Source organism: Nestor notabilis, unplaced genomic scaffold (assembly GCF_000696875.1).
Source record: "Nestor notabilis isolate BGI_N333 unplaced genomic scaffold, ASM69687v1 scaffold16924, whole genome shotgun sequence".
NCBI classification, from domain to species: Eukaryota; Metazoa; Chordata; class Aves; order Psittaciformes; family Psittacidae; genus Nestor; species Nestor notabilis.
Window position 1 is genome coordinate 17,305 of NW_009927119.1, and position 17,035 is coordinate 34,339.

Consider the following 17,035-nt stretch of genomic DNA (forward strand, 5'->3'; position numbering starts at 1 on the left):
CTCTTCAGTGTTTGCAAACAAAAGATACCTTCATTCTTATTGTCACATCCTCTTACAGGGCCTTGAACATGCCCATTGGCTGGTGGTGTAGGAGTTCAATGATGTCTTCTTGTTAACTTACAATTACCACGTGGTAATTAGGAATAAATTTTCCATGACAATTAATGCCAGAAATAGCTTCCAATATTCCCACCCTTTGCCAGCAGTTATTTTGATTTAATACATCGTGTTACATTCTCGCTCATTGTGTTGTGTACATCTTATACACCAAGGGGAATCGCCGTTAGAAAACCTGATTTGAGGCAGCATCGGAGCAGTAACTGGGAAGATGGTTCTAATTGAGGAGGTTTGTGGTGATGGGTTCACTTAAGGGAAACCGATATTAGAGGTATGCCAAAAATAACCCTGCAACGAAAGCTGAGGCCAGTCCAGGAAGAGAGAGGACACGATGTTTGTACAGCTTTGAAAACATCTTGCTCTGGTGTACGTGTACAGATCCAGAGCAGCCTCCAACCCTCCCGGGTGCCTGTGGCAGACAGGGGAAGCACAAGAAATTATCACTAGATCTTCTCTTTATGCTGAGGCAGCTGCAGATCTGCTGCGCCAGAGCCCTCTGCATGCAGGAGGAAAGCTCAGGTAGGGGATTAGATTTTCCTGCTCTGTGAACTGATGTGCATCACTGTCAGAAGTACTATCATGTTTCTGGCTGTGAGGAGTGTAGAACCTGTCATACAAGGCTTTGCAGGTCAGCAAACACTCATCATTTATAAGTGTAAAAGTGAAGGAAGGAAGGAAGCAAAGTTCAATTTGTGGGAGAAGTGTGTTAATGACAGGCTAATTCTTCTGGCTTGAACTCAGTTCTTCATCTTCAAGGTGCACAGTCGTTGTAGGAGAGAATAGCAGGCACCTTATCGACCACAAACCACCTCACAACGTGTTTAGAAGTTTGGGTTTTTACTGACTGAGCCCTAAGGAGACGCTTCATTGTGGTGCACAACAAGAAATGGCAGTTGTGTTTGTAGACTTCCAATAAAAATTCTCGAAGTTGCAGATGTCCAGAGCTCTGAACCTGCTCTGCAGCCCCGTCTGCCTCTTTTAATTCTGCTTTTCCCTGGCAGTGTGAAATAGATCATTTGGATGAAACAAATCCAGCAGCTTGGCTGAAATAAGGTGCCACCTTCACACGTTTCAGACTATTTTGAAGGTGGTGTCAGAAGCCAGGCTGTGAGAGGCTTCTCTTTAAATTGCATTGGGGTTGTTTGTTAGGTGGGTTTTCCCCCTACCTGAGGCTGAGATGGGCAAAGAGGACATTTATTCTTGTTTCAGGGACAAACAAGCCTCTAGGAAGCTCTGCAGCTTTGTGGCCAGTTGATCTTGGGTTCTGAGCTGATGGACAATGTTTGCAAGCCTGGAGTTTTATGTTCTTGCGTTATTGATGTGATGTTGATGCTTTTAAATGAACATACCCAAGTTCCCTGGGAGTTAAGAGGGATAAACGCCCAAATCAGGCCTGAAGGTTCTCGGGTTTTGAACTGTTCATACAGGTGGAGCAGCTTCTGTTTCCACTCAGCCCTATCAGCCACCGGCTTTTGATCCCTCTTTGCCCCCATCCAACCCTGCTGTCACCACGATGGAACCATGGAAGGATGGCTCTGGTTTATAAGCATAAACAGGAAACACCTGAAAGAAAGTCTATTAAAGACATTCCAGAGTGATTACTATGGGATGTTACTGAGGAATTTAAATACCCGCTTGGAATGAGGCAGGTTTTGCTGAGTTACCTGTGTGAGCTTTCAGTTGTGGTTAGTTACAAAGGCTGGAGGGCTCTGCCTGTGCATGGGCTGGCTCTGTGTTGAGCAGCTTCCTCTTGGAACTATGGAATCAACCAGGTTGGAAAATCCCTTTAAGCTCATCAATTCCAACCCTTCCCAGCAGTGCCAAGGCCACCACTAACCCCTGGCACTGAGGCCTCGGCTCCACGGGCTGTGAACACTTGCAGGGACGATGCCTCCAGCCCTGCCCTGGGCAGCCTGTTCCAATGCCTGAGCACCCTCTGGGCAAGGAATTGTTCCTCAGCTCCAGCTAAACCTGCCCTGGGGCAGCTTGAGGCCATTTCCTCTTGTCCCATCCCTTGTTCCTTGGGAGCAGAGACCAGCCCCCTCCTGGCTCCATCCTCCTGTCAGGCAGTTGCAGAGAGCGATCAGGTCCCCCCTGAGCCTTCTCTTCTCCACACTAAACCCCCAGGTCCCTCAGCCCTTCCCCATCACACTTGTGCTCCAGGCCCTGCTCCAGCTCCGGTGCCCTTCTCTGGCCCCCTCCAGCACCTCAATGTCTGTCTTGCAGTGAGGGGCCCAGAACTGACACAGGATTCAGGGTGCGGCTCCACCAGTGCAGAGGCTCTTGGATTGGAGTTAACAAAATGCTGGATGAGATCTCTGAGTCTAGAAATCACCTTATGGAATGGAGACCAGACCAGTCTGTGGGAGCAGTGGGATGATTTGGGACCACGGAGCTGGAATCGGGACAGTCAGAAGAGTGCTGCTGAGGAGGGTGCCTCTCAGAGGAGCTGAGGTGACAGTGGTGGAGCTGGAAGTGTACAAATACTGTAACTTGTGTACCCTTTAGCTTGAGGTGCTGCTTCAGTGTGAGAAGATCTGTGATTGTGCATCTTGGGAGGGTGAAAAAGGGCTGCAGGCTCTGAAGCAGCTGCGTGTTACCTGGTGTTTTAGTATGAAGAGTTTCAAATGATCTCACAGGTCTTGCCTCTGGCAACTGGTACATCTTTGGGTACTTTTTTAAATTTAATTCCCAGTAAAAGTGATGATATTTGGTATTTTGCAGTGTTTTCTGTCCCTTGAGGAAACAACCACCTTGTCTTCAGGGGAAAATGTGGGCTTGCAAAAGCAGCAATTCCTCCTGCTGGGCTTGATCCCGTCCGTTCTAGCGGCACTTGGGCAGATGTTGGCTGTGAAAGGGCTGGGAAGACCTGGGTTGGACATATCCAATTATGTGAGAAACTACGTTAGTTCCAGAAGGATCTAGGTCCCCTCCAGGGCCTGCTGGAAAGCACTGCAGATGGCACGAATGGTTCCTTCTAATTCCTAGGGATTTGGTTCATTGGGTTGAAGCGTTCTTATGGATCCTGATCCATTCTCCCAGATCCAGGTCACTGCCCAAGCTGCTCTGGCAAATGTAGGTAGCCAGGCAGTTAAAGAGCCTTTTCTGGTTGTACTCCTCAGGAAGGGTGTCACTGGAATGCTGGCCTCTGGAATTGCTTGCTGGGAGCATCCCTCTTCACATTGACTTGTGTTGCAGTAACTGAATAACTGCTGTTTGCTGACATCCCATTTGTCTCTCTCTGTAGCTTACTGGAGGTTTTGGCTGTGTGTCAGCGTTGTCTATGAGCTCTTCCTCATCTTTATACTCTTCCAGGTAAGTGACCCAGACCTCTACTACTAAACACCAGTTCAATGTGGATATAAAATCCTTCAGGATTCTTGCTGACTACAGCAGATGCTCTTCATTTCTGTGAAACTGAATCATGGTGCTATTGAAAGACACTTCCAGATAGAGGGAAAATGATAATCTGAATGTATTTCACCTTGTCTAGCCCCAGTTAGGCTCCCCCTGCATTGGGTGCTTTGAATGGTGGGGTTTTTTTGCGATAAACTAACATTTCATCCACCATTTGTGTAATGGCAGCAAACTGAGGGTGGTGTTTTCCCTAGACAGACATGCTGCTGGTGCTTCCAAAGTGTTTTGTACCATATTCTTGTCCTTTGGTAAGTGAGAATCTTTTCCACTTCTGTGGCTTCTCAGAAATGCAACAGTTGAAGGGAAGTATTGTCAGATAGGCAAGAGCAGTGAACCTGGTGCTGGTAACAAAGCTGTTGTGTTCCTGTGTGTGTGCACCCCACTGCAAACTGAGTTCGAGTGTAAAGAAGGAGCTGGAGACTTTGAAGGAGACTCACAGAATCCCAGACTGATTTGGGTTGAAGGGACCTTAAAGCTCCTCCAGCTCCAACCCCTGCCCCGGGCAGGGACACCTTCCACTAGAGCAGGTTGCTCCAAGCCCCTGTGTCCAAGCTGGCCTTGAACACTGCCAGGGATGGGGCAGCCACAGCTTCTCTGGGCACCCTGTGCCAGCGCCTCAGCACCCTCACAGGGAAGAGCTTCTGCCTCAGAGCTCATCTCGGTGTTCCCTCTGGCAGGTTCAAGCCATTCCCCTTGTCCTGTCCCTACAGGCCCTTGTCTAAAGCTCCTCTCCAGGTTTCTTGTAGTCCTTGTGTTGTCAGTGCTTCGTGTCACCCTGTTGTTTCCAGGCACCGTGTAAATGATGCTCCAGACAAGCTGTAGTCACCCTGAATACGTTCTTACACCCCATTTTTATGGGGTGTCTCTGTGTAGCTGTGAGTTCTGGTGGCAGAGCCTGGAGCTGCTTTGCTTCCCTGGGCAGTGTGTTGTGTCTCCAGCCGTCCAGTGGTTCAGGACACTCACCTCTACTAAAAATACATTATTACTTTGCACAGGTTTAAATAGGTTAAAATTATGCTGAGTCTGTGACTAAACTTCCTTAAGAGCAAATACAGGCTCGCTCAGGGCTGGAACTTGTCTCTGTGTCACCTTAGTGGCTTTAGTCTGTAATTTAACTATTATTGCTATTAACTCCTTCTCCCTTGTTCTGCTTTTACCGTTGCTGGTCAGTCACAGACATCCCATTGCTCCTGCTGTGAAACACTGACCCAGCAGCTGGGAGTCACTGACTCAGCAGATGTGTGCCTGAGGTGCTAGTGAATGAGGTCAAGTTTTGGTCGCTGCTGACAACTGATGTTTGGTAACTTCTTCCTCCCTGTTTGCTTCCAGTTCATTCCCTTTGCTGTAGTGCGGCCTTGTTTGAAAATACTCCTTATTCAGTGAGCTGCACTATAGTTCTCTGCCACGAAAGGCAGCACAGGCCTCACTGATGCAGGGGATGCAGCCATGAAAGAGCCTTTCCTGAGTGACTGGCTGCTGCTTCCTTGCCCTTTCCAAGCTGGAGTTGGGGACAGGCAAGGCAGAGGGGCAGTGGAGAGGATGAGCTGTGTGCCAGCTCGAGAGTGAAGCCTTTGGGAGGGAGGGATCATAGAGAAGGCTTGGGAAACAGGGTTATGGATCTCTGAGTTTTCATCTTTAGGAAACTTAAGTTCATTCCCTGGTCATTTTTCCCCTCCATATTTCGCATCGGAGGCTCTGGAGTCGGGGGTATTTCTGTGTGATGCTCTGAGGGCTGTTCTGCAACAAATTGATAAAGAAACCCAGCACCCGTTTGAAGACACAACCTTGGTCTTGATGAACTTTATACTTTCCTGTGCATGGATCCTCACTAAGAGGGAAACATGGTCTTTGTGTTCCTCTTGCAGACAGTCCAGGACGGGCGGCAGTTCATGAAGTACATTGACCCACATTTAGGTGTTCCTTTGCCAGAAAGGGACTATGGTGGCAACTGCCTTGTGTATGATCCTGGCAATGAAACGGATCCATTTCACAACATCTGGGTAAGAGACAAAGAAAGCTGCTGCTGAGTCTGACTTTTTGGGTAAAGATTGCTTAAGTGAACTCTGCAAAGGGCAGTTGTGAGTCTCTGTGGGGGCTGAATCATACAACAAGTCATGACTGATTCTTTAGTTGCTTTATTTCTCTTCTCTTGACCTTTCCTGTCAATCAGATGGGGATGTGTCTCTTTGTATCCTCATTGCATTGCCCAGGAGAGAGGGTGAACGCTTTAACAGCCTTTCTTTCTCAGGTTGCTGATGTCAACCTTTTCCCCAGGAGTTTGGATTTATTTGAGTGCTTAAAGAACCTTCTGCTCAGTCACCTTGAGCCACAAAGTCCAAAAGTTGCATCATAGAATCACAGAGTGGTTGGTGTTGGAAGCGACCTTAAATACCATCTTGTTCCACCCCTGTGCCACAGTCAGGGACACCTTCCACTAGACCAGGCTGCTCAAGCAAGTGAAATTGCACTTTTTTGAGTACTAGAAACCATCAGATTGTTGTTTCTTGCTGGCAAACAGAAGACTTGAAATTCAAGGGCAAAGAAGTTAGAATTATTTACAACTCTCTGATGGCTTGGAGCTGTTGGTGCTTATGTAGTGAGGAGCACGGAGTCCTTTGGTCTGCTCTGCAAGTCTTCAGTGCATCTGGAAGTGGAATAACTGAGAGTTACAGCTGCCCTTTTCCAGTCCCGCACCAAAGCGAGCAGGGAGAAGGGCACTCTTTGCCCAGGGGCTTATGGGGGCAGGACTGATAAGATTTAAGAAGCTTTATTAGATAGAAGATGAGATCTGAGGAGGAAATGCATGTTCTTACTCTGGCTTGAACGTGTTCTGGTTCTGTCCCCTTGGAATTTAAGGAGCTTGACATTTAGCATTAAACAGGTAGTCTCTGCTTTATCAGTACAGTCCTCATTCCAGTTTCTGACCCTTGAAATTGTTGACTTTGCATTGGAGGGGCTTATTTGTTCACTGTGCTTGAGAACAAGGAAAGTCATGATATACATCTATATTTAGATGTGAAACAACTGAAGTTTATTGCTGCTTAAAGTCTTTAAGAAGGTGTGATTGTTGTAGTGCAGAATGACCCACACTCTTCTCTTGGTTTATAGGACAAACTGGATGGATTTGTCCCTGCTCACTTTTTTGGCTGGTACCTGAAGGTAAGAATGGATCTTCTGTTCCATTTCTGTTGTGATGTTGTTCTGCTTTTGAAGCTTGACTGCTTCTGTTTGAGTGATGCCAGCCTGTGTGAGCAATTACACCAGGCAGTCATCTGTGAACTAGACTAAGTGTGTGTACTGCATGAAAAGCTGTTTCATCTCCTTCCCCTCCTGACCATGTTGGGTCACCTCATGTCTTTCTAAGCAACATTACGTTGCTTTACAACAGGCTGAGGTGATGGGGATGTCCTAGGGCTGCAGTGCAGCTGAATCCTTATGCTGAACATGGATGAAGATGCTGCTCTTCCTTGCTCACCCTGACAAGCTGGGAGCTGGTGTAGCATAGACCCAGTGTCCCAGCACAGGACTGACATTTAGTGCAGGTGACTCCTTTAGTTTGTGTTAAGCAGGATCTGAAAAGCCTTTTTTGAGCAGCGTTGGGATGATGCTACCAGTGACGCTGAGCACCCCGTGATTCCGTTTGTTTAACTGGTTTCCTTCCTACTGAATCACAGAATCACAGCTTGGAGGGGCCTCAAGGATCATAGAATCCTGGAATCAACCAGGGAAATTAGGGAGAAAGCAGTAATTTTAATGCACTGTTGCAAACCTAAATCTGAGCAGTGTCTCTGCGGGATTTATGGAGTTCTCCTGTATTTAGGTCTCTAAAGGGTGTTATTGTAAGTGGTGTCTGGTTCTGCTCAGGCTGATGTGCAAGGGTTCATTTTTGTAATGGTTTTTACTCTGTTGTGCAACTGTGGATGTTTGAAAGACTCTTTTCTCCCTTTATACAGACGCTGATGATTCGGGACTGGTGGATGTGTATGATCATCAGTGTGATGTTTGAGTTTCTGGAGTACAGCCTGGAACACCAGCTTCCAAACTTCAGTGAATGTTGGTGGGATCACGTATGTACTGCACAGATCATGATACATTTGCCTACGTGGAAGTATGTCTTTTGAAGGGAGGAGGCAGGAAGTGGGGAGCACTAAATCCTCTCATGTGCCTGTGCTGGGTGGCTGCTGCAGTTCAGGGCATTGGTGCTTCTCCCTGCTGAGTTTGTAACATGTTTGTCACTGTATTTTGTGGGTTTTCAACATCTTGCACATGGTTAAATACTTGGTTTGGTTCATTTCACACCAGGGAAAGATTCTAAAGCTTTTACAAACATTTGGTGATGGTAAAACCATAAAATCTGAGATTAAAAGAAAGGTCAAACTTTGTGTATAACATTTCTGATAGTGATTTTTCTTGCCTATTAAACCCCCCCCCAAACCAGACTCAGCGCAACTTCTGTCCAGCTTTTCCTTGTGTGCAAACCCATCTTCACTGTTCTCTGGAACCAGTAAATATTGCTGTGATTCACACAGTGTATCATTATAACAGTAAATATTAGTGTCATTATATAGTTATATCAGTGTAACAGTAAATATTGCTGTGTTTGGGATTTCTGCTGTGGGTTATGAAAAGGTTCTAAAAGACAAACATTTGGCCTCTCTGAGGAGCTGCCTGGTCTCTGCAGGGGAGGGTCTGCAGTGTTCTCCTCAAATGCTGCTCGTGAGTAGTTTTCAAGCCAGAGGGACTGCTGTGATCTAGTTTCTCTGTGGCAAAAACAAGCTCTGCAGCTTGAAGTGACACACTTGGATTTTCTGTGTTCCTCTGGAACAGAAATCTGTTACCAGAGGGAAGAAAATGACCCCCAGTGAGAGCACACAGTGATGGCTCTCCTGTGATCTCAGCTTGGGCTTACTCGCACCGTGCATGCTCCCTCCCAAGCTTGGAATGGTTGTTTGCTACATGATTGCATTTATAAGAATAAAAGCATTATGTATAAAGACACCAAGCAAAGCTCTTTTGCCATCAAAACCACTTATGAAATGAAGGCTCTGCACTCCACCTTTTTGAATGCAGAGAACAGCCAGTTTATTTCAGCTCAAGAGCTCCATCTCCAGAACTAATGCTTGGCATGGGGAGAAATCCTTTGTTTAGTTTCACATCTTGAGCCTGGAGAGAAATCCTTTCTTTAGGAGGCAGCCTGGAGCATAAAGACTACGTTAAGCTGTTGGGCACAGTAAAATCCAGTCCATAGAAACATGTTCAAGTACTTTTTTTGCTGTGTTTCTCAAGTTCTCTCTTAAGAGTGGAGTTGAGCTGATAGTAAGGAGGATGAGATCTGTTCTGTAACAGAACAAATACAGCAAAAGAGAACCTGCAGCCATCATGTGCACAACACATGGTTTGAGGAGGCTCAGGCAGCTGATACCCTTTCTCCCTTCTCTGGGATGTGCAGTCCTCGAGACTGAGAGTGTATCTGCATGGATGGGTACCTGTAGTACCTTCCCTCCTATAAGCTTCAGGGTTTCTTCTCTAGCATCCCTGTTTTTCTCCTTTCAGTGGATAATGGATGTGATCCTGTGCAATGGATTAGGAATTTACTGTGGGATGAAGACTCTGTCTTGGCTTTCTTTGAAAACATACAAGTGGCAAGGACTTTGGAACATTCCTACGTACAAGTAAGTTGGCGTTGAAGGTAACTGCACAAGCCGTAGCACAGCACGAAGTTTGGGCCCATGCTAAAGGTCGTGGTCATTGAAGGGTTGTTCTGTTAGGGTTGATGTGAATGAAAGAATTGGGGTGTGTTGAGGTGAGTCCAGTATCTAGTAACTTATTGCTGTTGGAAGCTTGGTTGTGAGTGTGTTATTGAAGTTGCTAATGAAGTTGTTGGCAATAGAGCTGTCATGAGCATTGCCTGGTGTGTAGAAATGAGGGCATCTGGTGAAAATGAGCTGATTTAATGCCAGAGTTAAAGGAGATGCAGGAGTCCAAGTCAGGATCATACCCTGACATGGGTCTCTTGTGCAAATAGTGCATTCCCGAGTAATCAGAACTCCAGAGTAACTGGGACACTGAAACTTAACATTTAATAGATCCCTTGTAGCCCTGTGCCAGTAATGAGCCATGCTTTTCTGTAGTGTCTTTGCTGAGCAAAGCAGGACTGAGGAACTGCTTACTGCAGTGGGTGAGGTGTATGAAGGTTGATCGTCCAAATAACAGGCTTCTCTCTAGGTCAGAATGTATCTAAGTGCTAGTTCTGATGGAGGAAATAGAAGCATTTTGCATGCATGAGTTGGTGTCTCAAAGGGAAATGCTAGTGAATGGCTCAGGGGCTGTTTCTTTAATGTGCTCTGCCCTTTTTCAGGGGTAAAATGAAGAGAATTGTCTTCCAGTTCACCCCCTACAGCTGGGTGAAGTTTGAGTGGAAGCCGGCGTCCAGCCTGCGCCGGTGGCTGGCGGTTTGTGGCATCATCTTTGTAGTAAGGAACTTCTCTGTCTTTTCTTTATTGTTTGACTTCTTTAACACTCGAGGCACTGTACAAAGGTAACTCAGGCTGAAACTCTGACATGGTGGTGCTTCTTCAGTTGAGGCTGGAAGGGATCGATTCCAGCCCCTACAGAAGAGGTGCCTGTTTCCATGACTGGTGCAGTTGACAGATTGATTGCACAAATACTTGTCCTTGCTTGCTGAACAGTGTTGATCTGCAGGGTGAGCAATAGAAACTGATCTACACATCGTTCACAAGTAACTGCTGCACCAGAAACATTGGCTTTGGGTGGAAGGGGCTAGTTTCTCTGGGTCTTAAGCAGGTACATATCTCCTTACAGCTGGAGAGGGCTGTCACCAAAGCCTCAGGCTTCTCTCTGTTAGCTCCGAGCAGCTCCTGAAGCACGCAGCTTTGGGTAATGTTTTTATACAGACTTAAATAATTCCGTTAGCCTAGACTTTCTTTTTTCGTGTTTCACTGAACACATAGCACATGGTGGTGGTCACAGGATCCAGCTGGACCAGTCGGGTAAACCAGCTCCCCATTTAGACAACTGGGGAAGTTGGGCTCTCCAGCACTCACAGCAAACTGACACTCTGCCTCCTTCTTCTGACCTGCTGTTAGGGAATGCACCACTTGAATTCCTAACTCCCAGTTCACAGCCACATGGCACTGACAGAAAGGATAAACTTGGCTGTTTAAGGGCTTCTTCACCACTCCTGCCTCTTGTCAGCTTGGGGACTTTGGCCTTGGTGCTGTCCATGGAATGTCACTTGGCTCTGCTTTGGGCCACTCAAACTTAGTTTAGTTCAGCAACTGTAAGTTTATCCAACCTTGTAACACCTTCAGTGATTCCAGAGACAATGGACATTAGCCAGTTTCTGTATTAGTGCTGTGATACAGGATGTGACTCTCTTTTAAAGCAGTTGCTAGAACATTAGACCTTTAAGCATCTTGAAATCTTTGGAATATGAAATCTGGTGGTGGTTCAGTTTGGGGTGAAGGTCCCTATTCCTGTTTGCTGAGTGGGACACATGGGAAGTCACCACCCCCCTCACAACAACACTGCCTGTTACACTGATATTGAACTCAGAGCTGGGTTGCTTCAGGAGCACTGTGCTGTCTGTAAGACCAGGAGCTGCACAGAGCAGTGCCAGGCAGGCTGCAAACCCCATCAGCGAACACAAGCTCACATCATTGAACACACATTCACATCACCTGAGTTCCAGCACACAAAACATTGCCAGGCTCACATGGCACAGCAGCCTTGCTGAGGGTCCCACAGCTCATGGGATAAGTACAGTAAATGTGCCTGTGTAAATAAAATAGGTGTTCCTCTGAATGGTTACTGTGTGCATGCTCCCAGCTTTGCATCCTGATGAAACTGGAATTAGGCACTGGAGCAGCTTTTGCAACTGAGACATTCCATTGCATTTGTACCAGTCTTTGGGATAATAATGTTTGCTTAGCACAGCCTGGCTTGAGGTGACAGTTCAGAAGGAGCTTCAGGTGTTGGCTCACTCTTCTGGATGAACCAATGCTCAATGCCATTTATTATTTCTTTAGAAGTGAGAGACGTGTGCCTGCTTGCTCACTGATCACATTGCCAGGGAGCTCACTCAGAACGTTTTGCTATAGAGGCATAAGCCATTCTCTTAAGTTGGCTTTGACAGTGACATGTAATTGTAAGAAACCAAACACCGCAAGATGTGCAGCTTATGCCTCTTGTTACTGTGGGGTTCCCCCAGCCAGATTTTAAAAGATAGTGAAAGGAGAAGCTATTGCTTTTGGGGTTTATTATCAGTGGTTCTGAAGATACTCAAACTCCCAGTTAACTTGTTCAGCATTAAGGCAGTGCTTGTCCAGGTTTCTGCTGTGTGGTTTTAACACCTCTTCCAGCACACAGAAAATACTTAAACCCAACTGTTGGTCACTGCTGCAGCTGCTGGTGGTGCCCTCAGCAATGGGACTTTGTGTGATAGAGAAATGGTAGGGGGCTCCTGCAGGGAGAGAGGGAGGTTCCAGTCTTCATTCAGTGAAGTCGCCTCAATGTAACTAAAAGGTCCTTTTTCTCAGTTTTTATTGGCAGAGCTGAACACCTTTTACTTGAAGTTTGTCCTCTGGATGCCACCAGAACACTACTTGGTCCTGTTGCGACTTGTCTTTTTTGTCAATGTGGGAGGTGTGGCCATGAGGGAGATCTACGACTTCATGGATGACCCGTAAGCCAGTCCTCTTGTATATACACCATGTCCAGCTTCCCTGCTTTGTTTGAATTTGCTCCAGCTTGTTGGCATCCATGTCGGGGCAACAGCTCAGCTTGGCAGGGGCAAAGAGACCTAATCCCGAAGCATCTGCCTTGTGTTCTTTTGGGTTGGAGGTAACATTCTCACTACATCTGGATAGAGAGCAGCTGTTGCTAAGGGTGTTCTGTGTGCACTGGTTTTAACCTCAGTTTTTACTTACTGGTCACTCTTTAGACAATGCAATGTGTGGATTAGCTGGAGTGCCACTGGCTGGTGGGCAGAGGAGTCCTGAGCTCCGCTGTCAGATTGAGAGCCAGGAGCTACAGTCCTTATATGTACCTTCTAAGGGCAATAGGGCCCAAACCAAACCCAACAAGTGCTTCTTAAAGGTGCTTCTTTTCTTGAGCTGTCTTCCAGCTGGTCCCTGCTCCTCTGGAGCTCTTGTGGCTCCTCTTGCAGATTGAGAACCCTTTAGAGCAAAGTGGATTGGAGGTGAAGTGCACCCACACACAGCAGTGCATGTACTTTCAGACTGTTACTACTTCAGCATCATATTTGTCCTTGCTGCTTTTGTTTCTGCAGACCATGTAAGGCCTGAGAAAGCTTTATTCTTTTAAGTTTTAGCGGTAATTTTGCAAACTGCCTGAGCCCACATCTTAAGTCTAAGGCAACATCTGGCTTCAAGGGATGTTCATTGTCTGTCACTGACCAACACAAAAGTGTCTGTGTTCAGAATTTAGGGTTCCAACACTCTCTGAAGATCAGTTTCCCTTGCAAGGCTTTGACTCCTAGAGCTGGGAAGAAGGGTCAACCCACATTGCTTAGTCGGATTCAGGACATTCAGCAGTGGCAGGCTGCCCCTGCCCTTGGTGTCGGACCTACTGGTGTGGGACGTGCCTCCAACTCAAAGGTAAGAAGAGGTCTCTGCCTCTCATTGCTGAGCTCCTCTCCTTAGCACCATTCACAACCTTCTGGTCCTTGTGTTGGGGTTGGAAAAACTCCTTTGCCTCTGTTCAACCACATAACATTGAAATGTAGGAGAATCATCAGTCACCAGAGTGTCGTTGCTGGTTCAGTCTGTGCCATTCTTTCAGTGAGCTGGAGAAGCTCACCCAGCAAGCAGAGACTCATCCTGAGCTGCATGTCTTCCTCCTTGCCACCACCACCTACTGCTCTGTTTCTTGGTGGAGAGGTGACTGCCCCCTCGCTGCTGAGGGTTATGGCTCTGCTTGATGCACCACAGAGCTGGCCTCATCAGTCTGTTCATGCCAGTGGCAGAACCCAGCATCTGGTCTTTCCTAACATCATCTTTTGCAACTGGACTTGGATCCCTTCATGCATTTCAGGTCATCCAAGATAATCAGCCCCTGTTTTACCAGCTTCACAGGGTGTATTTTCACTTGCACATCATTTTGAACCCAGGAACCGTTCTGGATTCCTCCTGTGATGTAGGGAGAAGCTGCTGGGAAGAGCAGGCTGCACCAAGGGCTCCCAGCTAACAGCACATCAGAAACCTTCCCAACCTTTTCCTTCTGGAAACTTGCTCAACTTCTTAGCAGACAAAGGTTGGAATATTCCACTGATGTTTCTTGTCAGAAGCATGGCTCATTGCCTGGTCTGGCAGCAATGAGATTGTCTGAGATGAACTGGTATTAGCTCTCTTCAGCCAACCTTGCAGTATTTAGTCTAGACAGTGGTGCAGTTCAAATAAGAATCCTCTCATTTTTCTTGTTCAGGGTTCTTAGGATCTGCAGGCAGTTCTGGGGCTTTGTGTGCAGGAACTTGCTTTGAGCATGGTCACGATAAAGTACCCAGCATCGACATAGCCCAAGAAGAGGGGAGGTCCTTGACGCTGTTCTCCAGCCCTTACATACCACTGTGATGGACACACTGCCTCTGGGTCCTTGAGGACCATGTGTGAAATGTTCCTGACCAGAAATGTCTTGATGCCAGAGGATGTCACGTATTCCTGGTTTCTAGTCCTCGGGTCTCTTCCAAGGAGTCTGCGTCAAAGCCATGGATTTTAATCTCATTCATCAACTGAAAACCCTGACTTTCCTTTAAAATCTTTGATGAGTAGAAGGGCAGGAACCCAACTGGTCTGCACAGCTCTCCTGCTGGGGTTGCTTCTCATTCTTCTGGCAGTGTGCTGTCATGAGCTAGAGACAGAAAACAATGGCAGAGGAGGAAGCAGAGCAGCGAAGCAGAAGCTGACCTGGTCCTGTGAACAGCTTGAGCTCACAGCAGAGTGGGCTGTTTCTGTCTCCCTGCTAAGGCTGGTTTCTGCCCATTTAATCTGTCACACCAGAGGAACCACCTGGAGCAGTTTCTGAAGTCCTTTCATCTAGGCAGGATACGCTTTAAAAAGGAATATGCGTGCTCATCCCACCTGCACAATAACCTGCACTCGATTTGCTGCATCGTGTTCTTCCCGGTGTATTTGGGCAGGTTGGTGTAGTTTGAGCTTACACACTGGTGTCAAACATGATTCAAGCCTCAGGCTTAAAACACTGTGTGTTTTGTGTGCTTGACTTGCAGTGACTCCCCTGGATTGAGGAATGGGGAGAGAAGCTCTGTTTGCTGTCTGTGCTCAGATCCCTTCCCACATACTGGGAATCGAGGGGGATGCAGTGGGGCAGATGTGTCTGAGCAACAGGAACATACCTGCTAAAGGAAGAATGCTCTCCCAGTGCAGCTGGGGATTTGTTAGGGGGCTTCTCTTCTACGACTGCATGGTGAAACCAGCAAGAAAACATGTCCCAAAAAGCTTATGTGGCTGCTGAATATGAGTGTTTCCTCAGCCAGGCAGGGGGCTGCACAGCACAGCAGACACAGGCTGCGATGTCCCACTGCTGCAATGCCCTGCAAGTACTGTAGAGGTCAGCTTGGCATGTCCATGCCTCTCCCCAGCCCTCCATAGGGTTCTTGCATTGCTTTGCTCCCATCTCCTCTGTCCTGCTCCAGTGGTTCTGCCACTTTGCACTGAATTCTTCCTAGGTGCATTTCACTTCACATCCTGTGCTGTGGCAGGAGTGGGATAACAGAGTCAGATGGGCAAGAGACAGGACCTGGCAGGCAAATGTGCTTCAGAACATGCTGTGGTTAAGTGAGGGCAAGGCTTCCCGTGGGATGGACATCCCTGTGAGTAGAGCAGGGACAGGTACAGCAAAGGCAGAATAAGGAACAACAGAAGGCAAAAGAACAGCCCCCTTTAAGCTGAGTTAGTGGTTCCTTTGCATGGTTTATCTCCAGCATCTTCAGAGGCACAATGTGCAGTTGAGGTGGCAGGTTTATGGCTAACAGGAGGGTGCAACACAGTGGTTCTTTGTGTAGGTTGTAAGTAAAAGATCCAGTCCAAAGGCTGTTGGGAATAGTCAGTTGTGTGTGTGCTTGGTGATGGTGGTGGGTGAGGGTGTTGCTTTTCTCACATTTAGTGTTCCTTGATCCAAATCAGTTGGATTTCAGGAAACAATTAAGTCATGCCTTTGAAGAGAAAGAAAACAACACATACAACTGTTAGCAGCTTTCTCCTGGTTCTTTACTCCAGTGGGAATAAAATCCCATTTTAGATTCAGAAGATGGGTGATAAGAGAACGATGATTTAGTCTGTTGGACACACATCTGCATGCACCCATGGTGCTGCTGTGGGCAGGGTTTCAGTGCAACCCAGTGCATAAGACAGGGCTTGTTGTGTTGCCCAAACAGCACCTTGTTGGATTGTTGACATGGAATCATCTGGTCAATCAGCTGTAAAAATGTCAGCTCCGGAGAGGACGTGAACAGCCGAGGCCAGGCAGGGAGGGTCCAACTGGTGGAGATCCAGCCACTTACCCAGGATTCTAGCAACAGGCTTTGAGGGTGACGGGGTCTCCTGGAGGCAGCTGATGGGTATTTGGGCTTCAGGTATTTCCCATGCAGGAGGAGGGGGCCCAAAAGATGGCTCATTGCCAGTGCCTGCTCCTGTGATAGATGCCAATCTCTGCCTCTGGATAGATGGCTGGGTTCTACTGCCATTTAATTTCTGGCATTACTGATTGATGGGTCCTTCACTGGGCTGGTCCATGGCCCTGCAGCTTCTCATCAACTTGTCTGGTTTTGCTTAAAAACAAGCCCTGGGGATTAAATATTAATCACGGGTTTGCCCCAAGGTTGTGTTGTCCTAGAGCTGAAATGCAGTCCTGGTGTCCTCAAGATCTTGCCTGCTTGTTACTGAGCTCTCCTCTGTTAACAGCCATTCAGAGAGGATCCGTGACAGCTCACTGGGTGCCTTTCTGGGAAGAGGGCAAGTGGCAGAATGTGATTATACAGGGGCTGGCTGTGGTTATGGCAGTGTGACTTGATGTTGGCAGAGGAAATCCAGGAGTAGAGCTCCTATTTCACCCCGTACCTGACCCTCAGTGGGTGAGGTAGTTGTTTTATGTGGATGTTTTACCAATATCCTCAAAATGGGGATACTTCCCTGCATCCCATGGTGGTGAAGTTTAACTTTTCATGTGTTTTCAAAGCCTTTGAGAGGAAACTTAAGTAACACGAACATGAAAGTCATCACCCTGCAGAGCCTTAGAGCCTCTGTAAGCGAGGCTGGACCTTTAGACCTGTGCAAAGCTGAATGAAGTTATTACCCAGCTGGTTTTTATATGACTGTTTCTCTGAGTCCTCAGTTTCCCAGCAATGGCTGGTGTGTGTGTGTTCTTCCTGCAGGAAGTTCCACAAGAAGCTGGGCCAGCAGGCATGGCTGGGGGGGGGGCTCACAGCCCACGGGGTCTCCACCTT

General features: G+C 47.3%; 1 protein-coding gene across 1 annotated transcript in view; it reads left to right on the forward strand.

The window, feature by feature from the left end:
• PTDSS2 (phosphatidylserine synthase 2) overlaps window positions 1–17,035 on the forward strand; it is a 34,474-nt gene that overhangs the window by 16,000 nt on the left and 1,439 nt on the right. The window contains 9 exon segments of the mRNA XM_010013925.1: window positions 3,365–3,432; window positions 5,400–5,534; window positions 6,643–6,693; window positions 7,488–7,601; window positions 9,088–9,206; window positions 9,893–10,007; window positions 12,093–12,238; window positions 16,964–17,025; window positions 17,028–17,035. The exon segment at window positions 17,028–17,035 is cut by the window's right edge and continues 101 nt beyond it. Coding sequence (XP_010012227.1) covers window positions 3,365–3,432; window positions 5,400–5,534; window positions 6,643–6,693; window positions 7,488–7,601; window positions 9,088–9,206; window positions 9,893–10,007; window positions 12,093–12,238; window positions 16,964–17,025; window positions 17,028–17,035 — 818 coding nt within the window.